Raw genomic sequence first — 19,234 nt, 5'->3', positions numbered from 1 at the left:
ATTTAATGTTTTATCATTAATAATTAAATATTTAAATAATTGTTATTTATTTAGAGACTTTCTGTTATGTTATCGACGACGTGAATAAGATAACACATAAAGACATAATATACGAATCAAACATATTACATATAAATTATAATTGACCTAAGTGGCTTAGTCCTATCGGCTATACAAATTATCATTCGCAGCATTTTTTTTTTTGAAAATATATACATAACTTCCAAGAGTCTTCGTAAAATTCAAATTTTACATAGATAGGTGGTAGATACTTTTTATACACAAGTATAATTCTATAATTATCATATCATAACCTAACCTACGTATTTTATACTGAAGATTATAGCATAAAATATTATTCATAAATAATATATAAATGAATCACTAATTGAAACAAAAATTATTAGGGTACGTTATAAAATAAAAATGCGTGGGCAGGTGGGTAAATTTTTTTAACTGCTCGTGCTCTCAAATTACCTTAGTGCGCCAATAGAGGAATATAATTACTACAGTACTTGCAACTTGCACCTTACAAATACAATATAAATGAATAAACAATGTAATACGTAATCTTGAAAAATATATTCGTAAATTAGTAATATTATATAAATCGTTTAATGTTTCAGCAAATTTTGTTTGACAGACAATAATAAAATTGGCGTATATTATGCTGATTAAATGTTAATTAATATACAAAAACAATAATTTGTGTACTTAATATTATGAAATATTACATATTTATTTATCCATCGTTGATAATTTTTTTCACAGCGTATGATTTTAAGTTTTTTACATAATATACAGTTATACTGATTTAAATGTAAAAAAATTCATCTGAAATATCAAATATCCAATTTTATCGAATAGTTTACTACAGTTTGAAAAAAAAAATTGTTTGAATCGGACGTTTTCTCGCTGATTAGTTACAGTTTTAAGATTTGGTTCCATTTTGCGTAAAATACGATAGTAATAGGAATACGAAAATTGGAAATGTAAAATAATATTATTCAATGACAAAATTATTATTTTCATATTGACAATTTGGCTATTTATAACCAGCGCGCGGCCGAGATAGATAACCAGTTTTGACCTATGGAGCGGTACCGCTGCTTATGAACGCGGGGTGGTGGCAGAAGTACTGTTCAAAATGCTGCCACTGTAGTCACTAGAGCGGCACATGACGACGGCGAATTCATGATTTTTTTGCCAAAAACATACTTTTTTATTTCCAAAAGTACTCAGGCCTCGTTGATCGTAGAAACATGATTTTAGTATCAAAATAATCACGAGAAGTTGTTCTTAAAAATCTTGGAACAGATTTTCGATACCTCAATTTGCTGATTTTATATAATTTTTAAAAAAATTAAAATTTGTTACAAACTTCAAATGCAAATAAAATTGGTTAGAAAATATAAATCAAAAATCTGTTCCAAGATTTTTAAGTACAACTTCTCGTGATTATTTTGATACTAAAATCATGTTTCTACGATCAATGAGGCCTGAGTACTATTGGAAATAGAAAAGTATGTTTTTACGGTCGATTTTTTCTACCGTGACGGCCTCTTAAATATAATTTCATGATATTCGAGCATTCAGCAATGCTATTTTTTTTACTAGAGGCTCAGACTACGTGTGAACGTTACCCGCGCAAACCACCGAATTTCATTTCTCCGGGGCCTCATAAATATTATAATAATGAAAATTAATTACGTCTTACCAATCGCCAATGATTATTTTGATTAGAGCATTACAAAATCACGTATTATTGCTTTGTACCTTTACACACTCAAATTGTTAAAATTAGGCAGCGTGATCTATTATCAAATATATTCAACATCCAGGCTCAAATAGGCCAACATTTTTGAAGGTCATTAAGTGTTTATAATATTACTGATAGAAAATACAATACCAAAAAAAAAAAAAAAATTAAAACAATTGTTTTTACCTCAATAATATATATTGGGATTAGATTCAAAATTGAAGAAAAAATTTTACTATTCAGTACTTCCTAGATGAGGTAAAGACCATTTTTACAGCAAAATATTATTTCCATCACAACACACCTATAAATCCGTTCCACTCGAAACCACTTTTTTTTTTAATAATTTGTGTTCTGTAGGTTAATCATTGTTGTAAATGACTGTAATTAGTAATGATTTATATAGTATAAATGAATACTCAACAACCATAATATGATGCATATAATTATACAAGTAACACTTCTATTATAAGTGCAGCGCTCAAATACAGGAGTACAAAACTAATATTAATTCAAAATAAAATATAAACTAACACAATATAATTGAAAAAATTTTATTTAATTTATAAGTAAAGACATTTTTTTAATTAAACTGGATTTATATGGCAATAAATAATAATATGGATAAAAAAAATTGTTATCACTTATGCATTAACTGTAGAATTGCTACTTAATTTTAAAAAAAAATTTAATACCTTATTCCCAAATTTTAACATTTTGTCACCTAAACAAATTATTTTAAATAAGACAATTATAAAAATAATTCATTAGCATAAAGGACATAGTATTATCATTTATGATGCGATACATTTATTCGACAGTTTTGAAGTAGTCCTTGGATTTTGATGGGTTAATGGTCTTGCTGCCTGGTTTCCAGTTGGCTGGGCAAACTAAAACAAAAATTGAACAAATGTATAATTCGTAATCATTCAAGATTTGTCATCAGACATACCTTCTCCGTGTTCATCAGTATATTGGAATGCTTGAACAAGACGTAAAGTTTCATCGACAGACCGTCCAACAGGCAAATCATTGATAGTAATTTGTCTCAAGTTTCCTTTATCATCGATGATAAACAAACCACGGTAAGGAATTCCAGTGGCTTCATTATAAACTTGATAATCCTTGGCAATAGAAGCAGACTTATCAGCTAACAAAGGAATTTGCATTTTTCCTAAGCCACCTTCATTACGAGGTGTGTTCACCCATGCCAAATGACTGAAGTGGCTATCACAAGAGGCTGCGATCAACTGACAATTGATAGCCGCAAATTCATTGGCCCGATCAGAGAATGCAATTATTTCAGTTGGGCACACAAAAGTACTAAAAATAAAAAACAAATTTTATATTATAAATTTAAAAACTAGAAAATAATAAATATATATTACAAGTCCAATGGGTAGAAAAATAAAACAACATATTTTCCTTTGAAGGATTCTAATGAAATGTCTTTAAACTCTCCATTGACGACAGCAGTGCCCTTGAATTTTGGGGCCGGTTGTTCAAGTACTAAAACCATTTTTCTGTGAAAAAAAAAATTATTAGTATTAGAGAATTAATTGTTTTAAAAATTTAAGTCAAGAATATACTGTAATATTATTATTTTCTTTTATACTAAATTAATAATAGAAATCATTAGAGCCCAGATTTATATGCTCTAAAAAACCATTAGTAATATGCACTATAAAATATGCATTTATGTTCTAATTTTGTAAGAATATACCTACCCTATAAAATAAAAATATTGATCAAAAGAGTCTTTTACTTTCATTATTTTTATATTTTAAATAAAATAATATTATATTCATAATATTCATTTTTTGAATTTTAAATATAAATAAATTGAATCAAATTAACATTACACGCACTCTGATCACAATAAATACAGAGAAACAAACACGGCTAATATTAGACTCATGAAAACCTACTCAATCACAGATTACTACTTGTGCCAATAGGTATCAGGCAAGGTCTCAGGTAATATAAGAAATCGACTTTGTCAAATTACATGGACTATAAATATTATAATATACATACAATATTTTAATCAATATAAGCAAAATATTATATATTAAATATTATGCATTTAAAAACCGTATATATACAATAAAAATTTATAAAATACAGAAATATGCAGTACATGTCAAAAAACAACAAAATAAAACTTTGCATTTCTATTGACTAAAGTTAAAAATTATAGCTTACCTAGCTATTTTTTTGATTGTTTGGAAAAAAACATGCAAATACATAGAAATTGTGATTATAATCAAATATCAAGTAAAACAAAAAATATCATCCTAATAGATCCTTTATAGTCTTCTATAAATATTATGCTTTCAGCTACAATCAAATGTAACTCAAGTGACATAGACAATATTGATGATAAGTTAGTGAACTCTTTATATGACTACATTCATAATTTTAAGAAAATATAATATTCTAAGTACTTCCGAATGTACAAGCAAATAAATTACAATATAAATATATGAGGCAGTTATAGTAGATATAAATATAGTGTGTTCATGGACCAAAGTTAAATGATACAGTAGGCAGCTAGTGAATCAAATTGTTGTATACCAATTTGTAATTTCATTTTTGTCATTAAATTAAATATTCAGTGTCTTCTCAAACTACTAATTATGTTTATGTTAATCTTTAATTACAGGGTTGGCAATCTATTTTGACTCCTCATCTACTACTTCTAGGCATAATATTATAAAAAAATGATATTACAAATGAAAATAATATTACTTAATATTTATTTTCTTGTAAGATCATGAACTAGTTAAATTGCTAATTGATCACTAACAATATAAAAATATAAGTGTTTAAAAATTAATCATTTTGATAAAATTATTTAGCCTAGTTACCTATCATATATTTTTACTACACTAAATTATCACAGTTCAATAATAATTTACGTAATTGATTTTATTAATTTTAAGTATCTATAATATTATTATAGATTAAAGTTTAATTAATCTTTATTTTAATTATTATTCTTTTAAAAAAAATTATAAGTAGCAATGATTAGAAAATAATATGATTGTTGCATATTTAATGATAATAATTATTGTTGAATATAATCACTATATTATATTCCAATAATTTTAATATTTATAAATTTAAAACTCTTAATAAGCAGGAAATTCCAAATTGTATAGACATAAGAAATAAGTAGATATATCACTTAGAATATATAATACAAAAATTAAATTATGTACCTAATGATATGAAATTTTAACAATTAGGACTTGTAGTAATATACATAATAATAGTATGTACTTCAAATAGATTATTAAAATTAAAATGATTTATATTATAAGTACCTATTTACATATTGATTATAAAAGTAATTAGTTTTTAAAATAAATATAATACTAGGTACACTAATATGGTTTGCTTTTTTTTTATTATTTGATTTTCAATTATTTAATTATTTAAATGTTATTTAGATACTATAGGTACTAAGTCAATACTTAAAAACATTATCTCGTTTCAGTGAAGTATAGCTCACTTGATTATAAGTAATACCAATGTCATATCGTACTCAGTACACCATTAATTATTTATTTAGTAATTATAACCCGAGCGGGCCTTAGACGTTACACTGAGCTATCGTTAATAATGAATATAATTATACATCACGTTACAAGATTATAACCTTAAGCTAGAGGGGAATTAAAAAATTTAGTGGCCAAACGGACTGGGGTTCCCTACGGTTTAACACATTAGGTACCTACACAGCATAAATGCATAGTAATTATTGCATAATATTACGCAAACACAATAACCTAAATGGGTACGAAAAATGTGATTTGCATAAGAAGACGGGCGATCGATCGGCATCCAATGCATGAAATATAAAACAAGTGATGGCAGAAATTTTACGATTTACGGGACAACGACAGTGCCGGATAGACAAGTTTATCGGGAATTCGCAACGGACGTTTGGGCGATAAAAACGTGCACAGCCGACAAAAAAACATGTCGGCAACCACAAACGTTGTTGTTACGTAATCGGTGCGGCGAAAACAACGATGGAAAAACCGTGCGTGCGAGTCGGGCGATGGCCGGAGCCGCGCCGGAAAACATCGCCGGGCCGATAAGTCAGATCAAAATTATTTACCTGTGGTGTTTGGTGCGAGGAAACTCGTGGAAATCGACAGGGAATAACTGCGCGCGTCGGACGGGTGACTGGTGCTGGCAGAACGGTTCCGGCGAGTACAGTACAGAAATGAAGTATATAGTAAAACGGTACGCCGTCGGAATCACGGGAATGCGGTACGATGCGACGAACGCCAAGTCACGGGCGCTGCTGTAGTCCGTGCTCGGAGTGGGGCACACAGCGAGCGCCTGCGCGTGCGTAAGTAGTACTGGCGCCCGACGTCCTACCGTGTACCGTGTTGTATTGTTGCACACACAAATCGGCTCGTTTTCAACCGGTTTGAAGTTGTGTCCGCGATTCGACGTTAGGCGGGCGGGGTACGGGCACGGCTCTAGAATATTCTATGTCCTTCTACGACCGTCGAAATGTGGACCGTGGGTATACCATAACCAGGGCCGTATTTAAAATTTTGGCGCCCGGTACAAATTAAATCGCTCACCACCTCCAAAGCGTATTTTAGGGAGATATGTTTGGGTTATTTGTCCCTCACCCCCCATCCACGTGAAAATATAAAATATTCATTTTAATATCATTATTTTCAAATTGTATAAAACAGAAATTATTTAACGAAACAAAAAACAATTACGAATTTTAAAATTACATACCAATATGGTTAGGCACATGATCTGTGTTCGTATGTTCGGTTTTTATGATAGTTCATTTCTTAAATGTGTTATGAACGTTTTTGTAATTTACGCTATATTATATACGCAAAACGGGGAACAGAAAAAGTCTCCAAGAAAAAAGTTTGTAATACTTGGAACATTTAAAACTTTGTCTCCAAGAAAAGCTATTGCCATAATATTAAGTTACAGCGATAGTCATTTGTACAGTGATGTTTTTTTTATAAATATATCATATTGTTTTTCTATATTGTAAAAATATTCCCAACAAGTCTTCCAAGTTCCAAGTTAGTGATATATGTATAAGTATAATAGATATAATAGGTATATATTATTTTTTAATAATATTGACTACGCGCTACGATTCAATGACATATTTTTTTACAATTATTTTATTATTTATTATTTTTTTTATACATATTTTGAATTTATTAGCTATTTTATAATTAGGTACATAATTACTATCTTTTATTTTAATAAAACAGAATTTTTTCCCCGAGACTTTTTCCTACCATCACGCATAATTTACTAAAAATTAAACTATCGTAAAAACCCAACTTACTAACACAGATAAATGATAATGTTCTTACTTTTAAATTTAGAGGTCAATAGCCAATTCACATTAATTTTTAAACTAACGAGTAACGGAGCTAAAACCAATCGAAATTTGCCATGTTATGCACTTGTAAAACGGAGACAACACATGTATATCATCCTCTCAAGTCTTAAAGTTAATAGTATTTAATACATTTGTACATTTTATCAAATATTATGTACAATGTACATATTAGCCATTAGGATGGTACCATACAAGTACCACTTGTATATGATTATGTATAATTTATTTTGAGATTCTACAGACGATGACGTAAGTAAGTGATAATTTTGATGTACTTTCCATTGTTTTTCAAAGCTACTGCAACGGCGGAGGTAAAATTATATTGTTTGGCAGAGCCGCCATGGAGGCGGTAAATTGTGTTCAACTGCATCTTACAGCGACCGCCACCTCGGCACCACAATATATTACAAAAGTTCAGTTAATTAATGTCGCTTGTAAACAAACAGATATTTTTTTTTTATGTTTTAGATGCCAAACAAATTCACTGATATACGTTTAAGAATCTAACATTGACCGATTGATTCCTGAATGTCGTTCTTTAGCCGATAGTACGATAACGGAATCGGTATTTCCTGGCCACGTTGGAGCAAAAAGTACGTAAAAAGCCCCTCCCCCCCCCCCCAACAAAAAAGAAATAAATAAAAATGTAAAATGAAAACTTCTTAATCCGACGAAAAAAAATACGTTTACTGAAATGGTTTTCGTTTTTACGTATTACACTGCAGCGGTGGAGGTAAAATTCTGTTGTCTTTGCGGTATCGCCAAAGCGGCAGTAAATTAGACGATTGTAAACATTTATACTTGTCGATGGAAACTAGCAAGGACAACAGACGTGTACATTGCGTCATGAAGATTAGAATAAGGAGACCAAAAACATAGAGTAATAAGGATATAGAGATGACTATAGAATATAGATGACCATATCTTTGAGATATCAGACTGTCGATCCTCGATTCTACGCACAGAAAATAGATTTTATTATTATGACATTCAGAAATTCCGCGTATTACTGTATACATTCAAATATTTTATTTTTTATTTTAAATAAAATAATATAAAGTTAATAGCTGGTCGCCACATTAATAATACATTATGCAGTCAGGTCCGCGAGTTCGGCAATGTTTACTGATGTTATCAATTTAAGTGATAAGTGGTCGTCAATCAACAAAATTATTACTGAATACTGGCTAGTGGCCAACTGACCAACGGAAAGAAGAATAAATAAGCTTAATGCTTAAATAGGTATAGTATAAATACTTTATTACCTCGTTTTAATTCTTTGGTTTTATTGATTTAGTTATTAGATAAATGTATTGTTATGTGCCTGATTTAGTTGTGTAAATTTGTGTTACAGTTGAGCACGGATTGTGCGGAAGCAGTTTTAATTGGTAAAAAAAATGTAACGTAGGTAGGTACCGACTTCTGTCGTTTATTTATTAAATTTTAGGATTTGTGTTAAATGTATCTTATTACTTTTTGATAAGTAGAGTACCTACCTATCGAGTATTTTCTTGTACTTGTACTGTACAAAGTGAAAGATTGAATATAGGATAGATATTTTTTGTGAGCCTATTTTAAATTACCTATATGAATATAATTGATTTTAATTAGTTTTCTATTAAATTCATTGTTGAACTGTTTTTTAGTTTTGTATTATTGATTTGAACCATCAGTGATTAAGTTTTGCTAAAAATAATAAAATACCCTCTTCTACCTAAGATAATTATGATACGAAATACAATTCACCGAGTTCTAGTAAGTCAGTGAAGGTGAATAGGTATTATTTATTATAAACAATTTTTAAAAACATAATCTTAGATATCTGTGGACATACCTTTATTTTTTAGTACTTAAGTTATTAATTTTAAAATATACAGAAGTGTTAAACATAATTAAAAATATTAAACGTTTTGAATTGAAAACAAAATAAGTTAAGTCAGTTTATATTGTTTGATGGTTACATTTATTGATTCAGAGTAAATGTTACTAAATGATTCAAGTATAATGCTTAGATATATATTTATTAAAAGAGTACCTAATTAAAACTATTTTATAAAATCTTTCTAAAATACTATAGTTAAAATCCAACTTGTTGAATATACTCGTATTATGATCAAGACCGATTTATTTGTGCATTTGTACAATACTTTTTTATTTAAATCAGGAACATTGAGAACTGTTAAATTATTGGTTAAGTTCAACAGAACTATTTCAGCTTCAACAATTATTTCGAAACTACTTTTAGAACCTGAACTTAATATGCCATTATATCTTAAATTTATAAATTTATCATAAGTTGATTACAATAATTGTGATATGATAGTTTTTTCAAAAAAATTTTTTATGTAAACTGCAATCAAGCTTAGTAATAATTTTCATTAAAGAAATGTAACATAAATTGTGCTAAACAAATAGGTAGAAAAGTGAAAAATCATTAACAATTTGGGGTGTGTTACGATTGTGTATGGACCTTTTTCATTATTACGATTGCGTACATTCTACCTACCAATACTTAGTGCAGCGTTGCCGTTGTTCAAAATCGTGAAAATTTGTAATATAACTTTTAGGAAACAATTGTTTATATTTGATACAGTTTCATAAACGTTACCGAGACTATTATTTCCAGACTATGTATTAAATAATTATATACATCCAAATTGTATATTTCCAACTAATATATGAGCCGAAGAACCTTCAATAAATAAAAGGTATCATATTTTTATAAACTATAAGAAAAATTTGGAAGTATTCTTGTACAATATAACTTTAATTATGTTCTGATACATAAAAATAAAGTGTCATAAAATATTTAAATTATTATTAATTCCATAATTTTTACGTATTTTAATGTCAGAACAAAAATGGTCCAGAGAGTTTCCACAGAACTTTTAATGCTCAATTCGATAACTCACATCCACCAATATACTTTGTGCTTGAGGCATTGAAAGAAATGCAGGCTGAAACAAATATAAAAATATCCACTATAAAAAAAAAATATATCCAAAGCTATTCTATCTAAATATATGCAAAAAATTAACCGTGTAATAAAACTATACGACCAATTTAAAATAGATGGTAATATATTAAATTTTTTATCAGGGACTGGTTATCGATACAAAGGTTTTAATTTATAACTTATAATTTGTATTTTGTATTATTTTAAATTAAATTAATTTTTTTTATCAGGAACTGGTTATCGATACAAACGTTTAATTTAATTTTAATTTATAGCTTATGTGTATTATTATTGTATTTTATATACCTAAATATTTTATATTGTCTTAAATTGACTATTATATTATAATAGTGATTTTTTTTTTTAATTATATTATTATTATTTTTAATTTAATTTAATAGTACATGTTGACAACGTTGCACTCATTTTTGTACGCAGTCATAATGTTTTTGAGGCCTAGGTATAGAAATCGTACGCAATCGTATATCACCGACAATTTGATATCTAAACCTACACATTCATGTAATCATGTATACAATATATTATAATTTATAATGCATGTATTGTGGACTGTGGTATTGAATCATCATATTTTAAAAACAATAGGTACTTTTCATGCAAAAAGGCTAGGCACTTTCAATAAGGGCATATACAATATTTTATTCCTAAAATTAAGTTCTATAAAATGAATGAAACATTTTTCCTTATGTTTTTTCCTCCAAAAAACCCTTAAAAGGTTCAAAAAAAACCTTTCTGAAAAACTAAACAGCTGCCCCAAGATAAAATCTTTCAATACTAACTCTAGGCAGCCACAATAAGAAATTTATAAAATCATGAATGAAATATACAAGTTTAAATAAAATACATATTAGTGTGAATCAAGACGTAACTTTTGATGTGCATATAGGCCCATGCCAAGAATATTTGCTATGATTTATAACATCAAAATTCAAAACTTCCATAAGAAAACCACTTTTTTGGAATTACTAAAATTAAAATTAAAACACAAAGTGTATTTAAAAAAATTATATTCTAATATAGAATCTATTATATTTTTTATTTACTCTTTAAATAATATGCTGTAAAATGGCAATTAACTACATATTGAACATTGATAAAAGTAATAAAAATTATTTAAATATTAATTTTCTTAAGTACATCATTTGATTTGTTTTTAAGGGTACAAGAATCAAAGACTCAAAGATTTCATCATATATGAAAGTGATTCAAAGCAAGTTGTGAAATTCAAAAAAAATAACTCTTACCCTGTTAAAATACTACAAGACTTACTATCTACATGCAAGTATATTGAAAGTAAATAGCTTCATTAAAAATAAATAGTATTAATACATTTTCGTTTTTAGAAGTTGTGTTGAGATAGCTGCATCGAGTATGTGAGGCAGTATCTTAATCACTAATTAATAAGTATTACAAGGAAAAGTTGATTTCTAAAAATATTGAAGTATTAGGATGAATGCCTAAAAAGAGACGTTGTAAACACAATAAGATCCGGCTGGTGTCTATTATATAAAGGCACTCTACGAGCAATCACAAACACTATTTTTTTTTTTACGACTAGTTGACTAAAATACTACTAGATACTAAAATAATTGTCTTAAGTTGAAAACGTTACTCTGAGTGTTTAAAAGTGTTAAATACTAACTGAGTTAAATAAACCACGATTAATAATTAAATTTAAAACCTTGACTCCTTGAGTTGTTCATTTGATTTGCCTACTTATCAACCGTGTTCCACATCTATATCACAACAGTTGTATGTGATATTACATTCAAAACAGATGATGGATTTATAACATTTGATCTTGAAAATATTTTAATGGCAGCTAGTGCATATTTCCAAACAATGTTTTTTAATTATTTTAATGAGAGCAATAGCGATTTTATTAGTATTAGAAAATTAGAGATTCCGTTTTACAACTATTAGTAGATAACATCTATACTGGAGACATTAATGCCTCAAAAGAAAAAATGTAAGTATAATTGAATATTTTATTTGTCAAAGACTAATATAAAATTGTTTTGAATGTATTATTGTTGATTTCTCAAGGTATTGTTACTAGCTGCAAACTTCTTTTAGTAAGATTTTGTTCATGATTCATGTGATGATGAGTTCTTACAAAAACAACTGGATACATCAAATTATCTTGGTATCAAAGTGCTTGCTGACTTTCATAATAGTTCAGAATAGTTCTCAAGTTCTGAAGCTTTAATAAAAAAGTAGTTTTTGTATAATATAAAAATTTAGTTTTCTATATTTTTCTGTAATAAATTAAATATATTTATAACGATTATTTTCAGAGATGGTGTCAAAAGTGATGATTTCCTATTTTTATTTTCTGAAGATGTGGTTAAGATTATCTCCTGTTATGACCTTGCTGTTAGATTTGAAATAAAAGTAAGCAAACTACAACTAAAACAAATTGCTAAAATATTACACATTTGATATAATATAGGACACACATATTACATAATCACCCACTTCATCAAATGATGTACGTCTTATTAATTTTAATAATTACTTAGCTCTAACTATTTTTTATTCTTTGGGCATTTGTGAATTTATTGAATATGTTTCAAATTTATGTTTCACTGTATCCTAACATAATTTTGTAAAATTGGCCATTTGGATATTTTTTAAATTCTGAGCGGAGTGATGAATGTATTGATTTTAAAATGATGTTTTTTTTACATACATGATAAGTTGCCAAAATAGTGTTTCGATTTTCAACTTCAATAGCTTTTCGGTTGCAAGTGAATCTAGTTGGTCAAATTTTGAAATTCTCACTAGTTTTCAAAAGCACCTGCAAAAACTAACAAAAAAAATTGAGGAAAAACAAAAATTTTTTTGCAAAATTAATTTTTGAGAAAATCGATTATAGATATTTTTGTAACTCTAAAACAAATTATCGTAGACACATGGAATTTCCACTGTATATTCTTACTGACATTTTCTATATTTGATAACATTTTAAAATATTTTGACAATTTTTAAGATATTTATAGACATTTGAAATGTTCAATCCTTTTAGTTTTTTTTTATAAATGTTCAAAAAACTTGGAAATTTAACTCAAGGTTCCCCATTAGTTGATAAATAGCAATTGTAAAATATTAAAAATACAATATAGGTATGTTTTGTTTTTTAACAACTATTTAAAGTTCAAATTTTGACAAAATTTATTTAATTGAAAATACACAAATTCTTTAGTTGTTAAAGATTTATAAAACATTTAACTTTTATACCTAAGGATGGAAAATTTAAAACAAGGCTCCTGGATAAATAGTTAATTCTGCTACAAAAAAAAATCTAAAGACTATACACTCAAAGTTATTTTCATAGTTATTTTAAGTTCAAATTTTGATGAAATTACGTAATAAATAACCAAAAATAACAATTTTAATTACATTGTTGATATCTAAAAATATTATTCATGGGTACTTAAAATGTCTAGAGTATACTTTTTATATCCTAATTTAATATATTATTTTTATTAATGTTGTTAATATCTTCTATTAATACTTTATAATAAATTGTATATAGTATGAAATATGAATGACTGAGTGGGTACATAATGAATCTGATTTGATTAATTTGGAATTATAGGTACCTAACTTTTTTTTTTTCAAATAATAACAATATAATTAATATAATATAGCACAGCAGCTCTCAAACTGTGCTCCGCGGAGCCCTAGGGCTCTGCGAGAATAGCCTAGGGGCTCCGTGGCTCCTTGAGAATATCTGTATTAATTAAATTTAAATTATTAATGTTAATTCAATAATTTGTATATATTCGTATTTGATAGAAAATAAAAATAAAAAGCAAATAATTTACAATTGACATCATTTTTTATGAATTGTTGTTGTCTCATAGACATTTCTAATTTTTGGGGCTCTGTAATTTTTTTAGGAATATAAGGACTCCGCGAACAAAAAAGTTTGAGAACCGCTGATATAACATATCCTAGACTGACAAACCGTCTCTGCTTAGAATTGTTTTTCGTATACAATGATATTATATCATTGAATTCAAGTTTAATGTCATCCATTACATAAACCCACTAGTAACCTACTGTACAGCAGAGCGACATCCACTTCCTTGCTTTTTATATAATTAAATAAATAAATATACTATATAGTGGTGGTTTGAGCCTTTGAAGATAGTGTAATTGACTATTCTTAAATACTCATAAATGAACAAAAAATTTAAATTTTTTATGGATGCAATTTATAAATAATTATCTGATGAAAAAAAATATATACTATTTGGCATTAATACTAGAGTAGGTAAAATTAATTTTATCAAAAAAATAGCATTTGAAAATGTTTTGTTTATTTACAATATAATAGTATACCTTAAAAGATTCAAATACCCTCGAATAATATTTTGGATTTTTTGGTTACAATATGAATTATTTATGAAATATGAAGGTTCCTGATTTAAATTTTTAATCCTAAGCTATACAATTTTATAATTTTTTAATTTTAAATGATTTCCGAATTTTCAATGTTTTAATGAATTTTTCAAAATATATCAATAATAAACTAAAACTAATAAAAATCGAAATTTTCTTATTCGTGTATTGTATTAATTAATTTAAATAGTACTCAAAAATATTTTTAAAAAAACAAACAAAATACAGTGAAAATTGCATGTATTTACGGAATTTTTTTTTTAAGTCACACAAAAAAGTTAAATAGATTTTTCAAAAACTAGTTTTGTGTTTTGTCACTTTCCTATCAAAAAATTCAGCGAAGTAGAAAATCGAAACATTAATACTGTCCCAAAAATTGATGACAGAAACAAATAAGATAAACACATAATCAAATGAATCATTATGCATTCATTACTCCTAAATTAAATTGCTAAATTTAAAATAATAACCTTTTAAAAAGTCTTAAAAATATAAAATATAAATTCTATGATGTACAGAATGATATCGAAATATTGAAACTATTAAAAATGGGGTGGTTACAAAAATAAATATTATAGTAAAAATAGATAGAACCAACAATGGTCTTAAATATTAATTGTTTTTATGTATTAATTATTGTTATTATAATGTTTTTGATAGAGATTTTGTATTTGAAACAATATGTTTTAATTGTCAAATCACCATTCCAATGAAAATTTGGTGTAATCCAAGATGGTTTGGTGATTTACAAAAAGTTTGATTCTGTTTTGATTAATCTAACATTAATCTTCACAATTAATTTTTTCAGGTTATATTAATGTTCAACTTCTCATATAAATCGGCAAAGTGTACAATAGAATGTTAATATGATCCTGCAAACGAAATACAGAAAAATAGACCAGAGATAAATTATCATGAGATGGCATGTTTTAGCATAATAAAGGATCAATTTGTGTTTTCTTTGGGAGGTGTGAATCAATCTGATAATATACTAGGAGTTGGTGTATTAGATAATTTGTATATGTTACGGGCAATGTATATATTGCCCGGTCAATGTGGTCCTACCCGGGCAATGTGAACCACAATGTTTTTTTTACTAACTAATAATATTGACTGAATGAATAAACCACATTGTTTTTTTTTTTTTTTTTTTGTAATAGTTTATAGTATTTAAAAGTTTAATACTATTATTAATTTTATTAAATCTTATCATATAATGAATATTTTAAAACAATTATAAAAATAATAATAATTGTTAAATAATTTAAGTAATTTATAATACATTCAATGAAATGAAATTTCACAATAAACTACGAAATTTTTGAAACACGCTGTAAAAACTTGTTTTTGTTTGCTGTCGTACTATCGTTTGCTATCGTAACCTATTTAAGAATCATAAATTTTCTATATGGATATGGCCATATCGGAATGATAAAATTAATAGCTGTCTTGATAAAATCAGTCAATAATATATTATGAACAATCATTTATATTTTCGACTAACCTAAATAAAATGATAATATTTGATATTTTTTTTGTTATTTCATCAAAATATTTGTAATAGTAATATTAATATGATACATGAATATAATTAATTATTATTTATTCGGTCAATATTATTAGTTGCTAAAAAAAAACATTGTGGTTCACATTGCCCGTAACATATACATGGAGTAAGTTATATTAATATTTAATACCTACTTTATAACTTAGTGTAATATATTATGAACTTAATTATTTTTTATTTTAGGTTGGCTGAAATAATGGCATTAGAGCTTTAAATAGTGTTGAAGTATTTGATGTCAGTATACAAAAATGGCAAATGGTATCAAGTATGTCAATTTCAAAAAGATTTTGGGTGTTGATGTACTCAATCATCAGTCATATGCGGTAAATAATTATATTTATTTATTTATTTATTTTAAATTGTATTACATTTCATTTAATTAAATTGTTTAGATTGGATGTGCTAATAATATATATATATATATATATATATATATATGTATGTTGAAACGAATGTATGAAAAAAAAGCCAAGAAAAAAATCCAGGGAAAAATAATCCACAGAAAAATAAGCCACGGAAAAAAAGTCAAATTACAATAATTAAATATATAACAATTAAAATTAAAGTGTTAAATTAGGTATTATTTAAAAAATGTTTACACATTATTGGTCATATTGTATATATATTAAGTATGTCCCATAAGTCCCGTATTACCCTTAATATCTCCACGGGAAATCAATATATTTAAACACAGTTTTTTTTACAATACTAAGTATGGAAATTCTGATTGAATGGCATAAAATTCAATTTTTTTTTTAATTCAAAAATTCAATAAAAAATTTTATGCATTTAAGAATTTAAAATTTGTAGGATAGCCATTTTGTTAAACATATTTTTTAAAACAGTTCAAAAAAAATATATATATATATAAATTGAATAAAAATTGACCAAGTTAGAGCAAGTTATGTTTTTGAATAATTATAACAAAAATATTAATTGTTTCACATTTCAATAATAAAATATCTATTTCAGCATGACAATACTTTTACATACCTAATTAAAGTTTTGATTTGAATAGAAATAAAAATAGTCCTGTCTTATCGTTTGCTGAACAGCAAAACTGGTTACCTATTTTTAAGTATTTTAATTATATCAGATTATCGGACCCTTTTTTTATTGAAGGCTCACTTTGAACATTTATAAAAAAAAATAATGTATTACATAATTTTTGTTTTTATGTAATAAATTTGTTTGATTTTTTTTATTGTTAAAAATATTATCTGAATTTTAATTTTAATCATTCCTAAAAGCTCCACTAATAGTTAAATATTTATAGATTGACATAAAAAAGCGTTCCAATCGAGATTGATTAAATCGAGTAATTCGTGTTTTGATAGGTAACAACTATTATTGTAATTATTCAAAAACATAACTTGCTCTAACTTTTATCCAATTTTTATATGTATATATATATTTTTTTTTTTGAATTGTTTTAAAAAATATGTTTAACAAAATGGCTATTTTACAAATTTTAAATTCTTAATGCATAAAAAAATTGTTTTTGAATTAAAAAAAAAAAATTGAATTTTATGCCATTCAATCAGAATTCCATACTTGGTATTGTAAAAAAAACGCATTTAAATATATTTATTTCCCATGCAGATATTAAAGGTGATAAGGGACTTATGGGACATACTGTATATATATATATATATAATATTATTAATACACAGGTTATATGTTATTATTTATTATTCATAGTAATAAAAAAAATTTAGATTCTAAACAGCAATTAATGTATTGATTTTATTAAACAAAAAATTTAAATTAAAAATATGCATAAATTAATTTATTTCAAGATAGCATATTATTGTAGTTCAAACTGTAACATGTGCATTTAAAAAAGAATCACCCTGTACAAAGTATATACGTTATACTTATACATTTCTAGGGTGTAAGATTTAAATATATATAATATAATATATAATAATAATAATATAAATATAATATATAAATCAATTGATTTCAAGATAATATCCACAAAATATTATATTATTTTTATTCAATGTATATTATATATTAACAATATATAATAACAACATATAACCTGTGTATTAATATTTAATAATTATATATATATATGTATACAATATGACCAATGTTTAAAAATGTTGAATAATACTTTAGATTTTATTTTTTTAATATATTTAATTATAATTATTTTTTATATATTTGACCAATAATGTGTAAACAATTTTTAAATGATACCAAATTTAATACTTTAATTTTAATTGTTATATATTTAATTATTGTAATTTGACTTTTTTTTCTGTGGCTTACTTTTCCCATGGCTTTTTTTTCTGTGGATATTTTTTCCCGTGGCTTTTTTTCTGACTACCTTTGAAATCTAATGAATGTTATGATCTAAGTCTTGACAAATGGATACCAGTTTCAGAAATGTCTGTTTGTCACAATAATCATGGAGTATTTCTGGATTGTGGATCTTAAATGTGCTGAAATCTATGGAATTTGGTCTTCTATTTCTGATATGCATTTCACCCCGATACACTCCTAATTTTTCATTGGTGAAGAGTGAAGAAAAAGCAAAACATATCGTACATACTGTTTAAATGTATGACTCATACCAACACTTAGACCATGGAGATATTTCAAGCTGTGAATTAAACATATTTGATGGGATTTACATTGATCAATCACCACATGTTATAACTAATTAGCTTACAAGATGTCTCATTGATGGTCATTAATCATTATATGATGTAGTTAATGTACATAGAATTATGTATAATTGAATCTGAAATGTGTATTTATTTTTGGATATAATAAGCATAAAAATAATAAAAAATAATATATTGATTTGTATATTGATTTGTAAAATAAAGGCGAGCATAAATCAAAAATATTTGTTATGGATGTCTGAAGTTAGAATTTTGACAAAATTCTTCGAAATATCAAACATTTCCAAATTATTTTTGCAATTAAAAATACTCAAATGCAATATTTTTTACTGAAGTTAATTTAATTAACATTGTATAATCAATATGAATAATACCTCATAAAATTATTTAATCACAATAACATTATAAAATGCACAATGAATAGTCAAAATAATAAATTTGCTATGATCATCAAAATAATCATTTTTAACTA

At 26.1% G+C, this 19,234-nt stretch overlaps 1 protein-coding gene and 1 long non-coding RNA gene across 7 annotated transcripts; one reads left to right on the top strand and one right to left on the bottom strand.

Moving 5' to 3' along the window:
- Positions 1–2,299: 2,299 nt before the first annotated feature.
- Positions 2,300–6,062, bottom strand: Prx2 (Peroxiredoxin 2). The gene is made up of 4 exons (XM_015518205.2): positions 5,889–6,062; positions 3,148–3,282; positions 2,712–3,082; positions 2,300–2,649 (listed from the first exon to the last, which is right to left on the bottom strand). Exons 2-4 carry the CDS (start codon positions 3,276–3,278, stop codon positions 2,570–2,572), a joined length of 582 nt encoding a protein of 193 aa, XP_015373691.1. The 5' UTR covers positions 3,279–3,282; positions 5,889–6,062; the 3' UTR covers positions 2,300–2,569.
- A 1,079-nt stretch (positions 6,063–7,141) lies between these two features.
- LOC107168707 (uncharacterized) lies at positions 7,142–18,984 on the top strand. 6 transcript variants are annotated; one of them, XR_016190098.1, is made up of 11 exons: positions 7,142–7,418; positions 7,638–7,762; positions 8,268–8,411; positions 8,524–8,577; positions 11,305–11,428; positions 11,490–12,115; positions 12,193–12,362; positions 12,444–12,540; positions 15,365–16,229; positions 16,307–16,446; positions 18,513–18,984. It is a non-coding gene; the product is annotated as an uncharacterized LOC107168707 (long non-coding RNA). The 6 variants fall into 6 exon arrangements; XR_016190097.1 differs by having other exon boundaries at positions 7,142–7,422; XR_016190100.1 differs by having other exon boundaries at positions 7,144–7,762; positions 15,365–15,524; positions 16,180–16,229.
- Positions 18,985–19,234: the final 250 nt, after the last annotated feature.

This window comes from Diuraphis noxia, unplaced genomic scaffold (genome assembly GCF_037042655.1).
Source record: "Diuraphis noxia isolate RWA-SAM2 unplaced genomic scaffold, SU_Dnox_SAM2 contig0001, whole genome shotgun sequence".
Taxonomy (NCBI): domain Eukaryota; kingdom Metazoa; phylum Arthropoda; class Insecta; order Hemiptera; family Aphididae; genus Diuraphis; species Diuraphis noxia.
This window is presented reverse-complemented; position numbering and strand designations above follow the sequence as displayed.